Below are 16688 nucleotides of genomic sequence, written 5' to 3'. Positions count from 1 at the left end.
GGGCCAACTATAAAGTTATACATGGATTTTCGGCTGTCCAGAGGGTCAGTGCCCCTAACCCTTGCTGTTGTTCAAGGGCCAACTATATAAATAAAGATCAGGGTAAGGGGGAGGGAGCATGAATTGGATGTGTGTGCAATAAGATTTTAAGCAGGGAAATTTAGGAAGGTGTGTTGAGAAGGTGACACTTTAGCAAAGATTTGGAGGATGGTAGGGTGCTAGTCATGAAGATATCGGGGGGAACTTTCCAGGAATAGGGGAAAAGCCCTAAGTGGGTTCCTGGTGAGTATGAGGAAGAGCAGGAAGGCCAGCATGGCTCGAGAGAAGAGAGTGAGGGGAGCACAGAAGGAAATGAAGTCAGGGGAATGCTGGAGACAAAACTGTGAGGGCCTCATGGGACCTTGACCCCAAGAGAAACAGGAGCCATTGCTGGGCTTTGAGCAGGGGAGAGACATGAGCTGAAGTGTCTGAACAAGATCACTTTGGCTGCTGTGCAGGGAGCAGACTGAATGGGGGCAAGGGAGGAAGTGGGAAGGTTAGGAGGTGATTGCAGTGATTTAGGACAGAGAGGATGGTGGGCTGGACCCAGCAGGTAGCAGCAGAGGTCACAAGATATAGTCGGATTCTGGATATATTTTGAAGGTAGGGCAGGTAATATTCCCTTGCAGAATGGTTGTGCAGTGAAAGAAAAAGAGAAGAGTCAAAAAGACTCCAGAATTTTTGGTCTGAGCAACGGGGAGAATGGAGGATGGAGCTGCCATGAAATAACGGGGAAGTCTAGAGTTGACGCAGGTTTGGAAGGGAAGATATGAGGTCTGCTCCAGACAGGTTGTGCTTCAGATGTCTGCTAGACACCCAAGTGGAGCTTTAGAGTAAGGCAGCTGGCTCTAGCAGCCTGGAGTTAGGGAGATGTCTGCGCTAAAGACGGATTAGGAATTATCAGCGTGTAGATGGCACACCGTCTCCAGAGTCATAGAGCCTAAATGCCATGGGAGAGGGAGTGAGGATGGATAAGAAAAGTCCCGGGATTTAGCTGCGGGTCACCCCAGCATGAAGAGGTAGAAGAGAAGAGGAGGTCCAGCAATGGGGACCGAGGAGGAGGGACCTGTGATGTAAGAGGAGGGCCAGGAGAGGGTGGCGTGCTGGAAACCAAGTGAAGAGAGCACTTCAAAGAGGAGGAAGAGCTCCACTGTGTCAAATCCTGCTGGGAAGGCAAGTAAAAGGGGACTGAAAACTGACCATTGGGTTTAACAAAATGAAGCCCTTGATGAGCCTTTTCTGTAGAGTGTGGGGCAAAAGCCATATTGCAGTTTCAGAGAGAATGGAAGGAGAGAAATTGGAGTATAGACATCTCATTTGAGGAGTTTTGACATAGAACAAAACAGAGAAATGGGGAAATGCCTGGAGAAGGAGTCTTGTTTTCTTTTTTTAAGCTGGGGAAAGTAGAAGCATGTTTATATGCTTATGGGAATGGAAAAAATTGAGGATGAGGTGGCGGGGTGGGGAGGGATGCAGAATTGCTGGAGCTGATGTCTTTGAGTTGGTGAGAGGCACTCCTGAAAATCCATGTTGCAGTTTACTCTCTGCTGAAGCTCTGGAGGCCTAACCCACGTACCCAAACTTGGAGGAGAGTAATGTTTAAAATGGAGAGCAGATTTAGCACACTATCGTGTGACAGAAGAATGGCATTTTTCACTTGCTCTGGGCACATCTTCTCTCCTCGCAAGGCACATCAGCTTGAAGGCTGAAGATTGCTTGGTTAGATAGGATTTTATAACTCCCCTAACTCCTACCCCGAATCTGAAATCACATTTCCTTCCAGTAAGACTTTCGCCTTGCTGATCTAGTGCTGTCTCTCTCAAAGGAGCTGACATCAGGCCTCCAGAATCAGCATACCGTAAACAATAAACACTGACAAATGATTCTTCGTTATCTCTCCTTTTTCAGAAAGTGCTCTGTCCCTCCTGTCTCTTTTCCTTAGACATACTGGTGATAACAGAGAGGATTAGATTACAGAATAGCTTTCTTCAGCTATTTCTCAATCTCTAGGATGCCCTTTGGAGATACTGTATGACTTGTTCTTCTCAAGTCTATTTAGTGAGCTCTTGACAACTCCTCCCTTTGGGTGGGATGCTTGGGTAACCCCTGTGCACCCATTGAAAGCTGCTGCTTCTAGTTTCAGTTTTAGAAGACAGACAGCTCTTTTTTTTTTTTAAATTGAGATATAATTCACATAGCATAAACCCGGCCATTTTAAAGTGTACAATTCAATGGTTTTTAGTATATGCACAAGGTTGTGCACCCATAACCATAATCTAATTCCCAAAGATTTTCATCACTCCAAAAAAGGAAACCCCGTAACCATTAGCAGCCACTCCCTGTCCCCCACTTCCTTCTACCCCTTGGCAAATACCTATCTACTTTCTGTCAATAAATTTGCTTATTCTGAACATTTCCTATAAATGGAATCATACATGTGGCCTTTTCTATCTGGCTTCTTTCACTTAGAATAGTGTTTTCAAGCTTTAGCTGTGTTAAGCCATGTTCATACATGATACCATGTATCAGTACTTCATTTCCTTTCATGGCTGAATAATATTGCATTGTATGGACATACCACATTTTGTTTATCTGTTCATTAGTTGTAGACTTTGGGTTGTTTCTACTTTTTGGTTATTACGAACGATGTTGCTATAAACATTCATATACAAGCTTTTGTGAGGACATGGATTTTCGCATGTGCCCAGGAGTGGGATTGCTGGGTCATATGTTGACACTATGTCTAACCTTTTGAGGAACAGCCAAACTTTTCCACAGTGTCTGTGCCGTTTCACATTCCCATCAGTGTTGTAGGAGGGTTTCTCTACATCCACGCCAACACTTGTTATTGTCTGTTTTTTGATGACAGCCATCCTAGGAGGTGTGAACTAGGAGGACGGGACCACTCAACTTCAGATTTTTGGGGGCACCTCCCATTAGACCCTTTTATGTTACTGTTTACAGATGTGAAAATGGAGGCACAGACTAATTCCCTGCTCAAGGTCTTATACTATCCAGTGATGGAATTGGTGTCTGACTTGTGAACCAGTGATTCTTTCCACCAGGCTGTTGTGATGTCTGTGGCATTCTAGTCAGGAATCTGAAATTTTCATTGGTCTGTCTAAATACAGGGAAGATCTCAGCAGGAAGGCTCTGAGGGCTAATTGTGAGGTCTGCTGGGAGTGTGAAATATTATTTATCTTTTCCCCCATCACCTTCCCAACACAGTAGACAGCCTTACTCTGTTATGTGTTCTTCAGAACCTGAAGCAGATGTCCTCTTATTTATGGATTCTCCTTGTTTTCTACTAGACTTCAAATATTTTGAGGGCAGTGGTCATGTCTTAGTATTTATAAATCTGGACGTAATGCCTGGTACATGGTGGGCCCTCAGGAAATGTTTGAGGAATTAAATTGGATAAATCACCCAGGATTATTAGAGAATGAGTTTATTATAAATCAACCCTGTGGAGAAAAACACAACAAAAAGATGAGATACAAATGGTAGGTGATAAAAAAGCCACTTTCCTTTATTACATATCACAATCTATTAAGAATAACATAGAACTAGACGCAGACGTAGAGAATGGACATGTGGACATAGTGGGGATGGGGAGGCTGGGACGAACTGTGAGAGTGGCATTGACATATATACCCTGCCATGTGTAAAATAGATAGCTAGTGGGAAGCAGCCGCATGGCACAGGGAGCTCAGCTTGGCGCTCTGTGATGACCAAGAGGGGTGGGATCAGGGTGGTGGAAGGGAGGCTCAAGAAGGAGGGGATATATGTATACATACAGCTGATTCACTTTGTTGTACAGCAGAAACTAACACAACATTGTAAAGCAATTATACTCCCCCCAAAAAAGAATAACATAGAATGAAGCTTAGTACTTGCATATATAAATTGATTAGCTAAGGCAAAATACATATCAAGATACTGGTTGGACCGTGGCCTATTGGTCTATGAAATTTTAGTCTACTTGTAATTAATAAATGATACAATTGCCCTGAACTATCTCTAACCTCAAATTCCAAATTTTCCAACTATCTAAAACACACATTGCAACTTTCCCACTGTATTTATAATTAGAATTTTTGTAAAAAGTTAAACTATATGGAAGCATAGAGTAAGAAGTGAAAAATCCCTCTTTATCTCTGTCCTTATTCCAACATGGAATAGAATAGCAGGCTCTAAATTCCTAAGGCCACAAATATTTTGGAGTTTCATTTGGAAGAAAGAAGAATATTCTAAATTTCCCTGAGATTGACTTCCTTTTAAGGATGAACACAAAAGTGACAGTCCTCAAATTCTGAATAAAACAGAGAATCAGAATCACTGAACTGGGGAACTTTTTCTCAAGGGACATTTCTTGCCATGGATAGAGAACATGTGATGAATCAGTCTTCACTAATCGTGGAAGAGTGAAGGCAGGAGGTTATTTCTTTCATTGCTGATTTTATTTCAGACAGGCTGTCATTTGTACATGGGGTTAAGAGGGTTGTGAGGTGTTTCTTCAGATAGGTCAAGTTAAAACCGCCTTTACTTGGTTACCTCAATTTTCTACTTTGAAGAAGAAATGTTATATGGCTCCTGCAATGGTTTTCTTTATCCAGTTGAGGTATCTTTTGGTAAGGAGAATGTAGATGCCAGGCTTCTGGGGGTTACCACACTTCCCAAAGGAAGTGACACCTCTGAAAACGTTATCACATATCAGAGGACTTCCAGAATCCCCCTGGAAAAGAAAGTCATATGTTTTAAACAGAAGTGCTTTCCAAAGATATTTACTTACCTTTTTAGTCATTCATTTATTCACTCATTCGCTCATACATTGTTTCTCTCTTTCCTTTTTAAAGGCTAATTTTATATCTCTTTTTATTAATTGTCTGCCCTCAGCATCAATTAACACAGATCAGTTTATATTTTCCAATCATTTTCATTTTGAAAAAGGCAATTCTGGAGAAGATGTACAAACTCATTTTCATCAGTAAAACAAAGAAAGAATAACAAAGGAAGCCTTTAAAATAATTGTGAAAAATCATTGTCTCCTTCAGTTGACCTGTATCCCCTTTTCTTGGTCAGTAGATATTAGGGGAAGAAACCGAATGTAGGGGCTGCCTGAAGGCGTGAGGTGGGATCTGATCCACTCCCTGCGCTGAAGGAGGACACAGGTTAAGCCGTCTCAGACCAAGGAGTATTTGTGATAGTTCAAAAAATTTTTAGGGATCTTTTCCAGTTTTCATCAGCCCTCATTTCATATTCTCTCTGACCTTGCAAACCACTTCTGGATCATGAGTTCCAAATAGGACCAAACCATAGTCAAGCACATGGAGAGGCAGAAAAACGCAGGAGGTGGGAGTCAGATGGCCCCAGTCTAAGTCCAGGTCCACCCCACTGACAGCCGAGTTATCTAACTTGGGGAAGTAACTTTCTAAGCCTTAATTTCCCTAACTGTAAAATAGAGTTGGTAATAATAGTGTCTATCCCATGGGGCTATTTGAGGATCAAGTGGCATAGAGTATAGAACTTGACATAGTTCCTGCCATCTGACAAATGCCAGCCGTCGTGACCAGTTTTGAGAGGGCTGAACAGCACCCATAAGCGGTGGTTAAGTGGGATCCTGATTATTAGGAACGAGAGAAGTTTCCCTGGGCAGAAGGTTTCCCTTGAGACAAAGGAGCACACACCAGCCCAGCGTCAAGCTGACGTTCTTGCAGGCCTCACACATAAAAAGTAGTAATGACAGTCCGCCCTCTTGTTCCTAGGCACTCTATTTAACCTGATTTCCTATAGCCCCCAAACGGTTAAAATTTTTAATTTACTTACTTCACATGAATCATCTTCACCTTTTCTACCACCAGCACAGATCATACTGAGATCAATAACCGGATTAAAATTATAGTGCCGGGCATCATTGCATATTTTCCTATCTATCACAGTAATGTTGGCTTCTCTCAAGGCACTTGAAATTTTGCACAAGTCTTTTTTGGTGCTTCCCCATCCTGCCACATGACACTTGGTGTGGGGTTTGACATCGTCTCCTCTTTTTGGTAGCTGAAGTATTCCTACAGCTTTGGTCATAGTTGCTTTACCATCCAGCTAGAAAAGAGACAGGAGATGCAGTTTTAGGGAAGGACAACAGTAACCAAACCCAGAACACAGCTCTGACTGCAATAGATATCTTGCTTATTTAGCATGTTCTTACGAAGGACATGGCCATAGTCCTGTTCCAACCTAATTGACCATCAGTTATTGATTTTTTAAAAGTCACAGCACACCTTTTCATGCATGTTTTGCTAGGCTAGTCTAGATAAACTTCAGTCCAGCTGACCTGTCAGCAGTGATGAAATTATGTTGGCGGTGACTGACAGTTCCGGGGTTGAAAAGCTGTACTGGAGAGTGCAATCATTATTTTATTCAGGTGGTCTTAGGTTTGTGAACTGACTGGTATTGAGACCAATGGAAGGAAGCCAGGGCTCCAGGTGCAGTGGGGCGGGGTGGGAAAGGGGCCGGTGTCCTCATTTTCCGCTTTGGTGGAAATGTGGCTTCCCCGCTTCTGAGCAAGTGCAAACCAGCCTAACTGCCTTTGAGGGCTCACCCACACTCTGACCTTTTCTTTGATTCACTAAGCTCTCTTCTTGGCTCACCACCTTGCTTTCTCTCTTTCTGAAAAGTCAAGGCAAGGAGAGCAGGGAGTGTGATCAAGGTTGAGTAGAGGGTAGAGGAAGATAATTCTACTTCTTTCTTTTCTTCTTGCCTCAAGCTGTAGGGAGTCCTGGTATTACAGACCTTCTAAAAACATAGGAGCACAGCAGCAAAGGGCACTGTCACATTCCTATCATTGCATTGCTTTCAGACCCCACTTCCTGACATTAGACAGTCCCCACTTCCTCAGTGCCCACTCTGAGTTGCTGGTGTGCCCAACCCTTACCCTGCTAGCACTTTGAAAGTGAGATGGCCATAGTCTAAAATCTCTCCATAGAACATGACTTCAAATGCCTACACGCAACGTCTCTGCTTCTCTCCTACTCATGCTTTCTCACAGCCTTCATGCTTGTTGTCTGGTTGGATGGACAAGGAGACAGGAGAACCCCCAGAAAGGACTTCAGGTCTGAATGAATGGATCGGAATTGGAGTCGGGGTGCATATGTTTGTAAGTAACTCTCCTGGGGTCAGACACACACAGCAGCGATGAGCACATCGGGAGGTTTTAACCGTGGAAAGTTAACCACAAGGAGGTTCTCACACCCTCTTTGTGAGTTCTCTAGCAACATCACCCCACTGACCACAGTGTCAGAGGTGAGAGGGAGTTTCCTGACTCTACTTCAAGACCAAGAACCCCTCGCACCCCCTACTCACCCCACACTATTGTAAAGGAAAGATTTTTAGTTCCTGAAGGAGACTTGACAACTGCTACCACTTTCTTGAAACCTGAGCACAGAATCTCTTCTCTTGATGACCTTTGCCACTGTCTGGCTTAATTCCATCCCTTATCCAAAATTATTCAGGAAATATTTATGGAGGGCCTACTATGTACTAGGAACTATACTACCTGATATAGGGCATACAAATAAAAAGACAAAAATATCTGTTCTTTGAAGCTTACATTCCAGCGAGGGGGGCAGACAAACAAACTAAAGTACATCAGAAGTGCGTGCTGTGGAGAAAAACGCAGGAGGGAAGTAGGCCAGGGAGTGCCCTCTACTGGGCAGGGGAGGGAATTGCCTTTCCCTGCCCAGGGAGGGGGACTGGAGGGGATTAGAGCATAGGGGAGGAGGGGTGACCTGAGAGAGAGGCCCAGCCTGAGAGTCTCAAGGCAGATAGTATGCGGGTCACTGATAAGTATTGGGGAGCAGGGAATGTGGGGAGTTTGCCGGAAACACATGGCACTCTAGGACCCTCTCTTTACTCCTCCTGATGAGGGTGTGTGGATCCCCTGAGCATCCTCTTGACTCCTGCTAGGGAAGTTCCTCATCAAGCCCCTTGGGACAAGTGTGAACCTCAGCTCACACTCTGCCTTCCAGTTCTGCCTTTTCTATTATACTTTTTGCACAGCAGCCAGATAATCCTTCTAAAAACAAGTCTGATCATGTCACTGCCCAGCTTAACACACTTTCCCATCTCCTTCCCCATAAAGTTCAAACTTCTTCCCATGGTTCACAATATCTGGGTCCCCTCTTTCTCAAATCTCATGATAACTTCCCTTTCTTCCCTTCTTCTTCCAAATGCATTTTCCAGAAAGACTCCTCTTATACACACTGCTCTTCCTGCCTGAAAGGCCCTTTCCTCCTTCTTTCCTACTAACTCCTGCACCTTCTCTAAGAAAGCTTCCCTGACCACCTGGACACACCATGTGCTCCCGTAGAGTCCCCTTCTTAGTCATCTCCATCACGGATGAGTCACATACCACCAGATCAGAGCTGTTGATATATTTGTCTGTCTCTCCCACTAGACTGTGAACACTTTGAGAACAGAACCTATTTACATTATGAGGAAGAGAAAAGCTTACTGACACTCACAGCTGGGCCACGATTTTTCCTGTTGATCACGAACACTTGTCATAGAGCACCAATATCAGACAAGGTGAGCCTCAAGAAGTGAGCAAAACCTAGGCCGCTCTGCAGTCACGTTTGAGTACAGGCAAAAACAAGGTCATTGTGCCCACCACAAAAATGACCAAGCGCCCCCTATCGGCTAAAATGAGTGATTGCTGCTTCTTATCAATCACAGATTTAGCCTCCTAGATAAGTAAGATTCACTGAGATACTCAGTCATAGAATTACCCCACTTCCTGACAACAGTCAGTTCAGAGCAAACTCCTACTTCCTAGAACCCTCCCCCTCATCTGACACAAGCCCAAATCCTAGGATAAGCCCCATCTAACACTCTCTTACTGAGCCACCCCGTGGTTCCTCATGGTGTACAGTCTCCCTTGCTGAGCAAGAATCAATAAATGCAACTTGGTTTGACTGCAGTTGAGTTGCTGGTGGCATTACCACTTTGGATTGACAGGTCTTATCACAGTAGGACTTCTGTCAATATCTGTTAAATTGAACTGAATTCCAAGAGGGTGAACATCTGTACAATTGCGCTGGGTCCCAGCTGTCCTTCTTACCCCTACATCCTGGCATTAGCCAACCACTGGCTATGAGAGGCCAGTGTGTAAAAACTAGTTTCAGGTTAAACTGACCAAATTTCAAAATTCAGCAATTTCAAAATAGTTATTGAAAAAAAACCCCATATTTACCTGAAGGAGTTGAAGATCCCCTTCAAATGTCTGTGGATTGAAGCATGGATGGGGAATTGCCTTTTTAATGGAAAATACTTGATCATATTTCTCTTTATGGGAGGTAGAGTGGGCCCCAAGAATAACTCGAGGATTGCCCTTCCTGGAAAAAAACAAGGACGATGTATCATTTATGTGAGAGAATAGATGAAATTAAGCATGAACTTAATTTATTAAATCTGACCAGTTATTTCAGATGGTTTCCTATTTATAAACAAACACAGCAAGGCAGGGGGGAATTTATGAGGTTTTTTTCTTTTGGTGTTTTAGTTATTTTTACCTAAAACTCCCAAGACATGTGTTATCTTAGGTGCTTCAGCTTCACATCTTTTCAAGGAAGAAGCAACAGGAGAGAAATCCCAGGTCTTTTGGCAGAGGCAAGAGCGTTGGGTTAGCAAGGCCTGGAGAGGTATGCTTGGGTGCTGACCAAAGAGGACTGCTGCAGGAAGAGGAGCTGCCAGTTTCTCCATCTGCCTTGGATTTGTGGAATCAACACCTAATGGAAGAGACTCAACCCAAGAACTAGAGACTAAACCTAAGAGTGAGAGCAGGGGTAGTGGGTTTGCTTTTCTGTGTTTCAGGGAGACAGTGTACCTTGCTTAAGTCTTCAAAGATGACAAAGATGGAAAAGAGTCAGGCTTTTAATAGGTAGGACTGAAGAAATGAATCGACTTTATAGTGAAATTTTAAAGCTGAACCTAAATACACACACACACACACGAGCAAATAAACTGCTAGCCCCTAAGTCTAGTTTGTGAACCTAATGATAGCTAATCTGGGAGAGGTGGGCACAAGCATTTCTTGATTTGCCGGACAGACTTTGCACCAAGTGGGTCTGTTAATCAAGAGTGCCAGTGGTGATCTTCACAGTGTACATTGTGCTGAATTTCCTACTTGATAAATTCTCATTTGATACAACAACATAATGCAGATCTGTTTTGATCTTCTTTGTGGGAAGCTAGTTTTTAAGTCTTTTTATTCATGCAATTTATGCAAAAGTGAGCAGGGAAATAGTAGGTACCAACAAGAGGTACTGATAAAGAAAACAGCAGCATATCCTTGTGATAAACATTATTTTGACTTTCAAATCACAATTAAGAAAAACATTAGTTTGAACCATAGGAAATGGCTATTTTGTAAAGTCAAACAGTTAAATATCAGTAATTTCTTATGGTTCAATCTAATATGTAGCAACATGGGACAAAACTAATTATATAACAGTAAGTAAATTGCTTGTAATCATAGAGAACACTTAACTTGCTCAACTGTGTAAAATATACTTATGGAAAAAGCTTGCAACAAAATATAGCAAAATATTAACAGTGATTGTGTGAAGTTGATAAGATTATGAGTGCTATTTCTCACCATTTTGTTTTTCAAAATGTTGATAATATTGTTATTTATAGTGAAAAAATTTTTTAAATAATATGAGAAAATGGTCATGCATTTCAATTTTATTCTATAGGATCTGGCCTTTGCTTATAGAGATAAACGTAATAATAGTCTGTATCAGTGACTGTGCTTGTGCACTTTCTTCTCCATCTCTACCTAATTTTGGTTTTGGACTTCATTTTCACAGCCCCTGTCCCCCCCACCCCACCCCCCAAACTGCCTGAGAATGAGAGGAGCTCAGAATTACTTACAGGTCACAGTGAGCAGCTGTCAACACCCAGTTTTCTTTGATCAAAGCCCCTGCACAGACTTTCAGCCCTTTGATTAGAGCCATGTAGCGTCTTGTGTGAGGTGGCACTTCTTTTCCTCCTATAATTCCCTCACAGGATACTGGAAAAACTAAAAGAGTGATCCAGAGTGAAATCCTATCTTACCAAGTCATGCTTCCCTCTGAAAAGTTCTGATATAATGAATAGATCCAGATTGAGTACATAGACGTGCACTCTGTGTCAGGGAGAGAAGATCAAAGCAGTCCAGGTGGCACAGAGTTTTTAAAAATTTCCATGACAGCTCTGTATAATAGTATCTTGAACTTAAACAATCTTCTCTTCCTCAAGAATGCAAAGCACCTTTAACATAATGTCTGTCTCCTTCCTATCCCTGGGAGGTCGAAAATGTCAGGCAATAGAGTCTCTTTTCTTAAAGCTCAAAAAGCAAAAAGATTAAAGACTTAACATCACACAGTAAGAGCAGATTGGGGAGAAACCCCATTCTCCTGTTTCTGCCATTACTAGTATGTTCACTTCCTATTACAGGCTGCATTGTCTCAGTCTTGGGTTGGACACTGTTATTGACCTTAAAAATCTCAGTGTTCCATGGCGAGATTATTATTTGGAATGATGGTTTGGTAAGTTATATTAAATTCAAAGAAAAAATATCAACAATATAGTAGCAATAATAATGAAAGCATCTATGATTTACCAGGCACCGGTTAGTTTCAGACACTGGTTCTGATGTTTGCTACAATGCAAGGTGGGTGTTATTATTCCCATGTAGAGATAAGGAACATGAAGTTTAGACAGGGCAATTACCTCACCCAAGTTCACACAACTAATAAATAGCAAAGCAGTCTTCTAATACTGTTCCACATCATGAAAAATCATACTCTTTCCATTGTGATGCACTGTTTGCCTAAAGTAGTGGCTCTGTACCTTTGTTAGTTTTGAAATATAGAGCCATTTGAGAATCTGATATAGTACAGACACACAGATGCATGTAAATATATGCATACAGTTTTGGGGGAGTCACAGACTTCTTGATGCCCATCCATGGCCTTGAGGGAGCTCGTGGATCCCACATTAAGAATCCCAGCTCTGAAGGTATCACTGAGCTATAAGATATCATAGTGTGTGGTTAAGAACCTGAACTCTGGGTTCAAATCCCAGCCCTACTACTTACTAGTTGATGACTTTAGTAAATTGACTTAGCCTCTCTGTGCCTTGGTTTCCTCATATATAAAATGGGCTGATAACAATGATACTTAAGAAGAGTATATGTAAAACACGTAGAATACTGCTATACTTCATTGTAAGTTTTATGCAGTGTTGGCGTGCGTGCACACACACACACACGTGCACACACACACACACAGTTCATTAGATTATTTTACATTGATGTTATTGCTTTCTTCACCACCCCCACTGCTGGAAATAGACACTCACAAATACCTTCTGAAAACCAAAGTTTTAAGATTTATCTGAGAGCTATGACTACTCAGTTGTATCTGTATGACTGAGCCCTCCAGTTAATAAGTAATCTATCCATCCCCAATTTAACGGCTTTGTTGGTTTTTCACTTGAAGATTGAGCTCTGTAGATCTGGCCTGAATTTATGATAACCTCCAGATATAGTTAATGCTTTCATATTTTTGCTGTAGACACAATAGGGTATGTTTTCATCTTAAAAAGCCAATATGCCATTTAGATAGCAAAGAAAAAAGGTAACATGAAAAATTATTGGAAATTAAGTTGTGATTTCTTTTTCCCTTTTACACAATATTAAACAAAAATTAAAGCAATATAAAATTCTATTTTCTTATAAGCAAAACTAAAAAGCATATGGAAATATGTCTTACCTCCAGGAATTAGAAGGAGACACATGCCAGTGGGAAAAGCGAAAGGGAAAGGAATTTTCATGGCTTCTGTTACTCACATATGAAGACTATTTAGTTTCAGGTACTGACTTAGTAATATATAATGAAACACAAAGGATGTGGGTTTTTTCTTTTTATCTTTCTCTGCTATGTGGCTAAAGAGTTTGGTATTTTATTACTGGAAAACATAGCTTTATTTTAGAGATGGTGTGGTTACTTATTTGTTTCACATTTCCTTCAGGGTTAGACCTTTCCTACCTTAAAGGGTAAATATGAAGCCATGGGGACTGTTTCATTTTTATTTATTATTATTATTTTTTAATACATCTTTATTGGAGCATAATTGCCTCACAATAACGTGTTACTTTCTGTTGCACAACAAAGCAAATCAGCCATGGGGACTGTTTTAAATTAAGATCATTAAATAGAAAATTGCTCTTCTTTGGCAACTTTTTCACTTTCTAACACGAGTTTATTTTAAAAAGCTGAGAATTCAAGTCTATATAAGAAATTATTTTGAAATAGCATCTTTAAACCTATTGTAGTGGGGGAAAGGACAGATATTTGATGCATTCATTGTTGAGATTGCTGGGTAATCATCAAGGTAAAACTGAAGTTAGATTCTTAAAGCACACCATTCAACTATAAAAGCACTAAATGAAGATACAGATATTCACACACATGCAGAAATGAGAAAGGGACTTTGAGATATGACGTCAAAGGCAGAATTTGTAAAAGATTGATAGATTCAATGATGAAAAATTGAAGCTTCTGTACCTTAACACAGCAAATACAAAGCCAAATTGCAAACATTTTCAATCTACGTGACACAAATGGATATTTTTATAAAGCAATAAGAAAAGATGAACACCTGAAAAGAAAAATGGTCAGAGAATTTGAACAAGTAATTTACAAAAGAAGAAATAAAAGTGGCTCCTATATTCCTAACCTACGGAGGAATGCATAATCACATAGCACAAGTTATCTGTAATAAAAATGCAATTTAAAACATTTAGGTACTATTTTTGCCTGTCAAATTACTGAAAATTAAAAAACACAAAAAATACTCTCTGTTGTTGGAAATTCTCATGTGTTGATGGTATTTCAAACTGCTGCTATCTTTCTGGAAGGCAATACCTATGAAAGGGTTGTTAAATTTTGCATGATCTTTGACCCAACAAGTCATGTTTATGATTCATAATTTTAAAAATTGTGAAATTTAGCAATAAGGAGTTCCATTGCATTATTGTTCCTAATGAGAAAAAGTTGAAAATAATCTAAATGCCCCCAAGTAAGGAATTAGGTAAGCATATTAGTTTCCCATTGCTGCTGTAACTAATTACTGCAGACTTAGTGGCTTAGAACAATACAAATTTATTATTTTACAGTTCTGTAGGTCAGAAGTCCGATGTGGGTCTCCCTGGGCTAAAACCAAGGTATTAGCAGGGCTGCATTCCTTTCCGGAGGTTCTAAGGGAAAATCTATTTCCTTGCCTTTTCCAGCTTCTAAAGGCTGCCAGCATTCCTTGGCTTTTGGCCCCCTTCCAGCTTCAAAGGCATCAATAGCCGGTGGAGTCTTGCTCATTCTGACACTGACTTTCCTTCTGCCTGCTACTTCCATATTTAAGGACTCCTGTAATTACATTGGGCTCACTCTGATAATCTCCCTATTTTAATGCAAGCTGATTAGCAACCTTAATTTCATCTACAACCTCATTTCCTCTTTGCCAAGTAAACTAAGATTCATAGACTCTAGAGATTAGGATGTGGGCAGCTTTGGATGGGTGGGAGCATTATTCTGCATATCAGAGTAAGTAAATTATTATTCATTTGTACAACCATTCTGTGCAACCATTAAATAGCATGGAAAGTGATCACAAAAATGTTGCTGTATCAGACACCTCTTGTGTGTCACCACAGATCCCCTTGGCCTCATGTAATCCATGGACCTTGGGACTTCCCTGGTGGTCCAGTGGCTAAGACTCCATGCTCCCAATACAGGGGGCCCAGGTTTGATCCCTGGTCAGGGAACTAGATCCCTCATGCATGCTGCAACTAAAGATCCTGCATGCTGCAACTGAAGATCCTGCATGATGCAACTAAGACCTGGTGCAGCCAAATAAATAAATAAATAGATAAATAAATATTTAAAAAAATCCATGGACCTTGGCCACTTGTTCTTCTCCACCTACTCTGTGGAGACTAATTCTGCATGGCCTTGTACCACCTTGGGCACCACCTGACAGCACCTTGCCTCATGCCTGCATGATACAGCTTTTGCCTCCCACTACTGGACTCCACTGCTGCTGCTGAGATCTAGGGTATGATGCAGAAATGTAGGGGAATTCAAGCCTTTTGGGGAAATCTATTGATTAGCAGGAGATGGAATCTAGTTGATAAATAAGCTATTCTTTGAAGCACTAGTACTTAGAGTTCTTGGAAGATAGTCTGAGCAATCAGTTGTGCCTGATGCCAAGAGGTTTCCTGTTCAACCATGCACCTTTGTATTGTGCTTCTCCTCAACACTCCTCTTTTCTCCCTTCACACCACCTGCTACCCCCTTCTCAAGTATTCTGATCTCGAAGAAAGTGGCAGAACTTAACTTCTCCCCTCCGGGAACTCAGGCTGACAGTTGGGAGTGGCACTAGGAGTTGGGAGTAACCTTGTAAATTAGACCCAAAAAGTAGGATTTGGAGTGGAATGACTCGCTGAACTGAAACACTGGGGACTCCTTTGGTGGTGGTAAGTGGGGAGAGTGGAGGGGCAGTGGGCTTTTTTGCTTCTCCTGCCCTGTGATGTGGGATCTGGGCAGCCCTGTCCCCTGCCTCCCAGTGAAGAAGGACACGTGTGGGAATGGGATTTCCCTGAAGTAAGGCAGGTGGGAAAGGGGTAATTGTAACTTCTTTGATTTTCTGAACTTTGGACTTAGAGTAAACTTTGAGTGAACTCTTAGAGTGAGAAGAGACTTTTATGAGGTTCCCACCAAATCTTTCTGGTTATAATTCGGTTATTTAGATGTGGTCTAGGGTCAGAGGTTTCTATGTGGTGAGTTTTCTAGGTAATGAAGTGACAGACTATTTTCCTCCCCCAGTCCCCAACCCCCAGCTTTGCGTCTCATGTCACCCCACTAGATCACTCACAACCTCACTGTTGCTGCATCTACTGCGACCACTGGGACAGTCCCCTTCATTTCATTTTTTTAAACCACTTTATTGAGATATAATTTATATATCATGCAATTCACCCATTTAAAATGTACAATTCAATGGTTCTTGATATGTAGCTATTAATTCTTAAAATTGTGGTTTTATATATATATATCATAAAAGTTGCCATTTAACCATTTAAAATATACAATTCAGTGGCATTAATTATATTCACAATGTCGTGCACCTATTACCACTGTCTATTTTCAAAACTTTTTAGCCATCTTAAACAGAAACTTTGTAATCATTAAGCAATAACTGCCCATTTCCCTCTCCTTCCAGCCTCCAGCAGCTTCTAATCTACCCTCTGTCTCTATGAAATTGCCTATTCTTAATATTTCATGTAAATGAAGTCTTATAATATTTGTCCTTTTGTTTGTATTATTTCACTTAGCATAATGTCTTCAAGGTTATTTCAGTTGTAGCAAGTATCAGAATTTCATTCCTTGTTATGGCTGAATAATATTTCATTGTACTTATATGCCACATTTTGTTTATCCGTTCATTGGCTGATTGACTTTTGGGTTGTCTCCACCTTTTGGCTATTGTGCATAATGCTGCAATGAACATTGGTGTAAAAATATCTGTTTGAATCCCTGCTTTTTGGTTATATA

The 16688-nt window shown here is 41.2% G+C and overlaps 1 protein-coding gene across 1 annotated transcript; it reads right to left on the bottom strand.

Annotated features, from left to right (window-relative positions):
- Window positions 1-3292: 3292 nt before the first annotated feature.
- LOC309624407 (granzyme A) lies at window positions 3293-12920 on the bottom strand. The gene is made up of 5 exons (XM_082382585.1): window positions 12852-12920; window positions 10969-11116; window positions 9287-9428; window positions 5866-6138; window positions 3293-4774 (listed from the first exon to the last, which is right to left on the bottom strand). Exons 1-5 carry the CDS (start codon window positions 12910-12912, stop codon window positions 4622-4624), a joined length of 777 nt encoding a protein of 258 aa, XP_082238711.1. The 5' UTR covers window positions 12913-12920; the 3' UTR covers window positions 3293-4621.
- Between the last annotated feature and the right edge of the window lie 3768 nt (window positions 12921-16688).

The sequence above is a fragment of the Balaenoptera borealis genome (assembly GCF_965194805.1).
Source record: "Balaenoptera borealis genome assembly, chromosome: 2".
Taxonomy (NCBI): Eukaryota; Metazoa; Chordata; class Mammalia; order Artiodactyla; family Balaenopteridae; genus Balaenoptera; species Balaenoptera borealis.
Note: the sequence above shows the minus strand (reverse complement) of the source record. Positions and strands in the feature narration are given on the sequence as shown.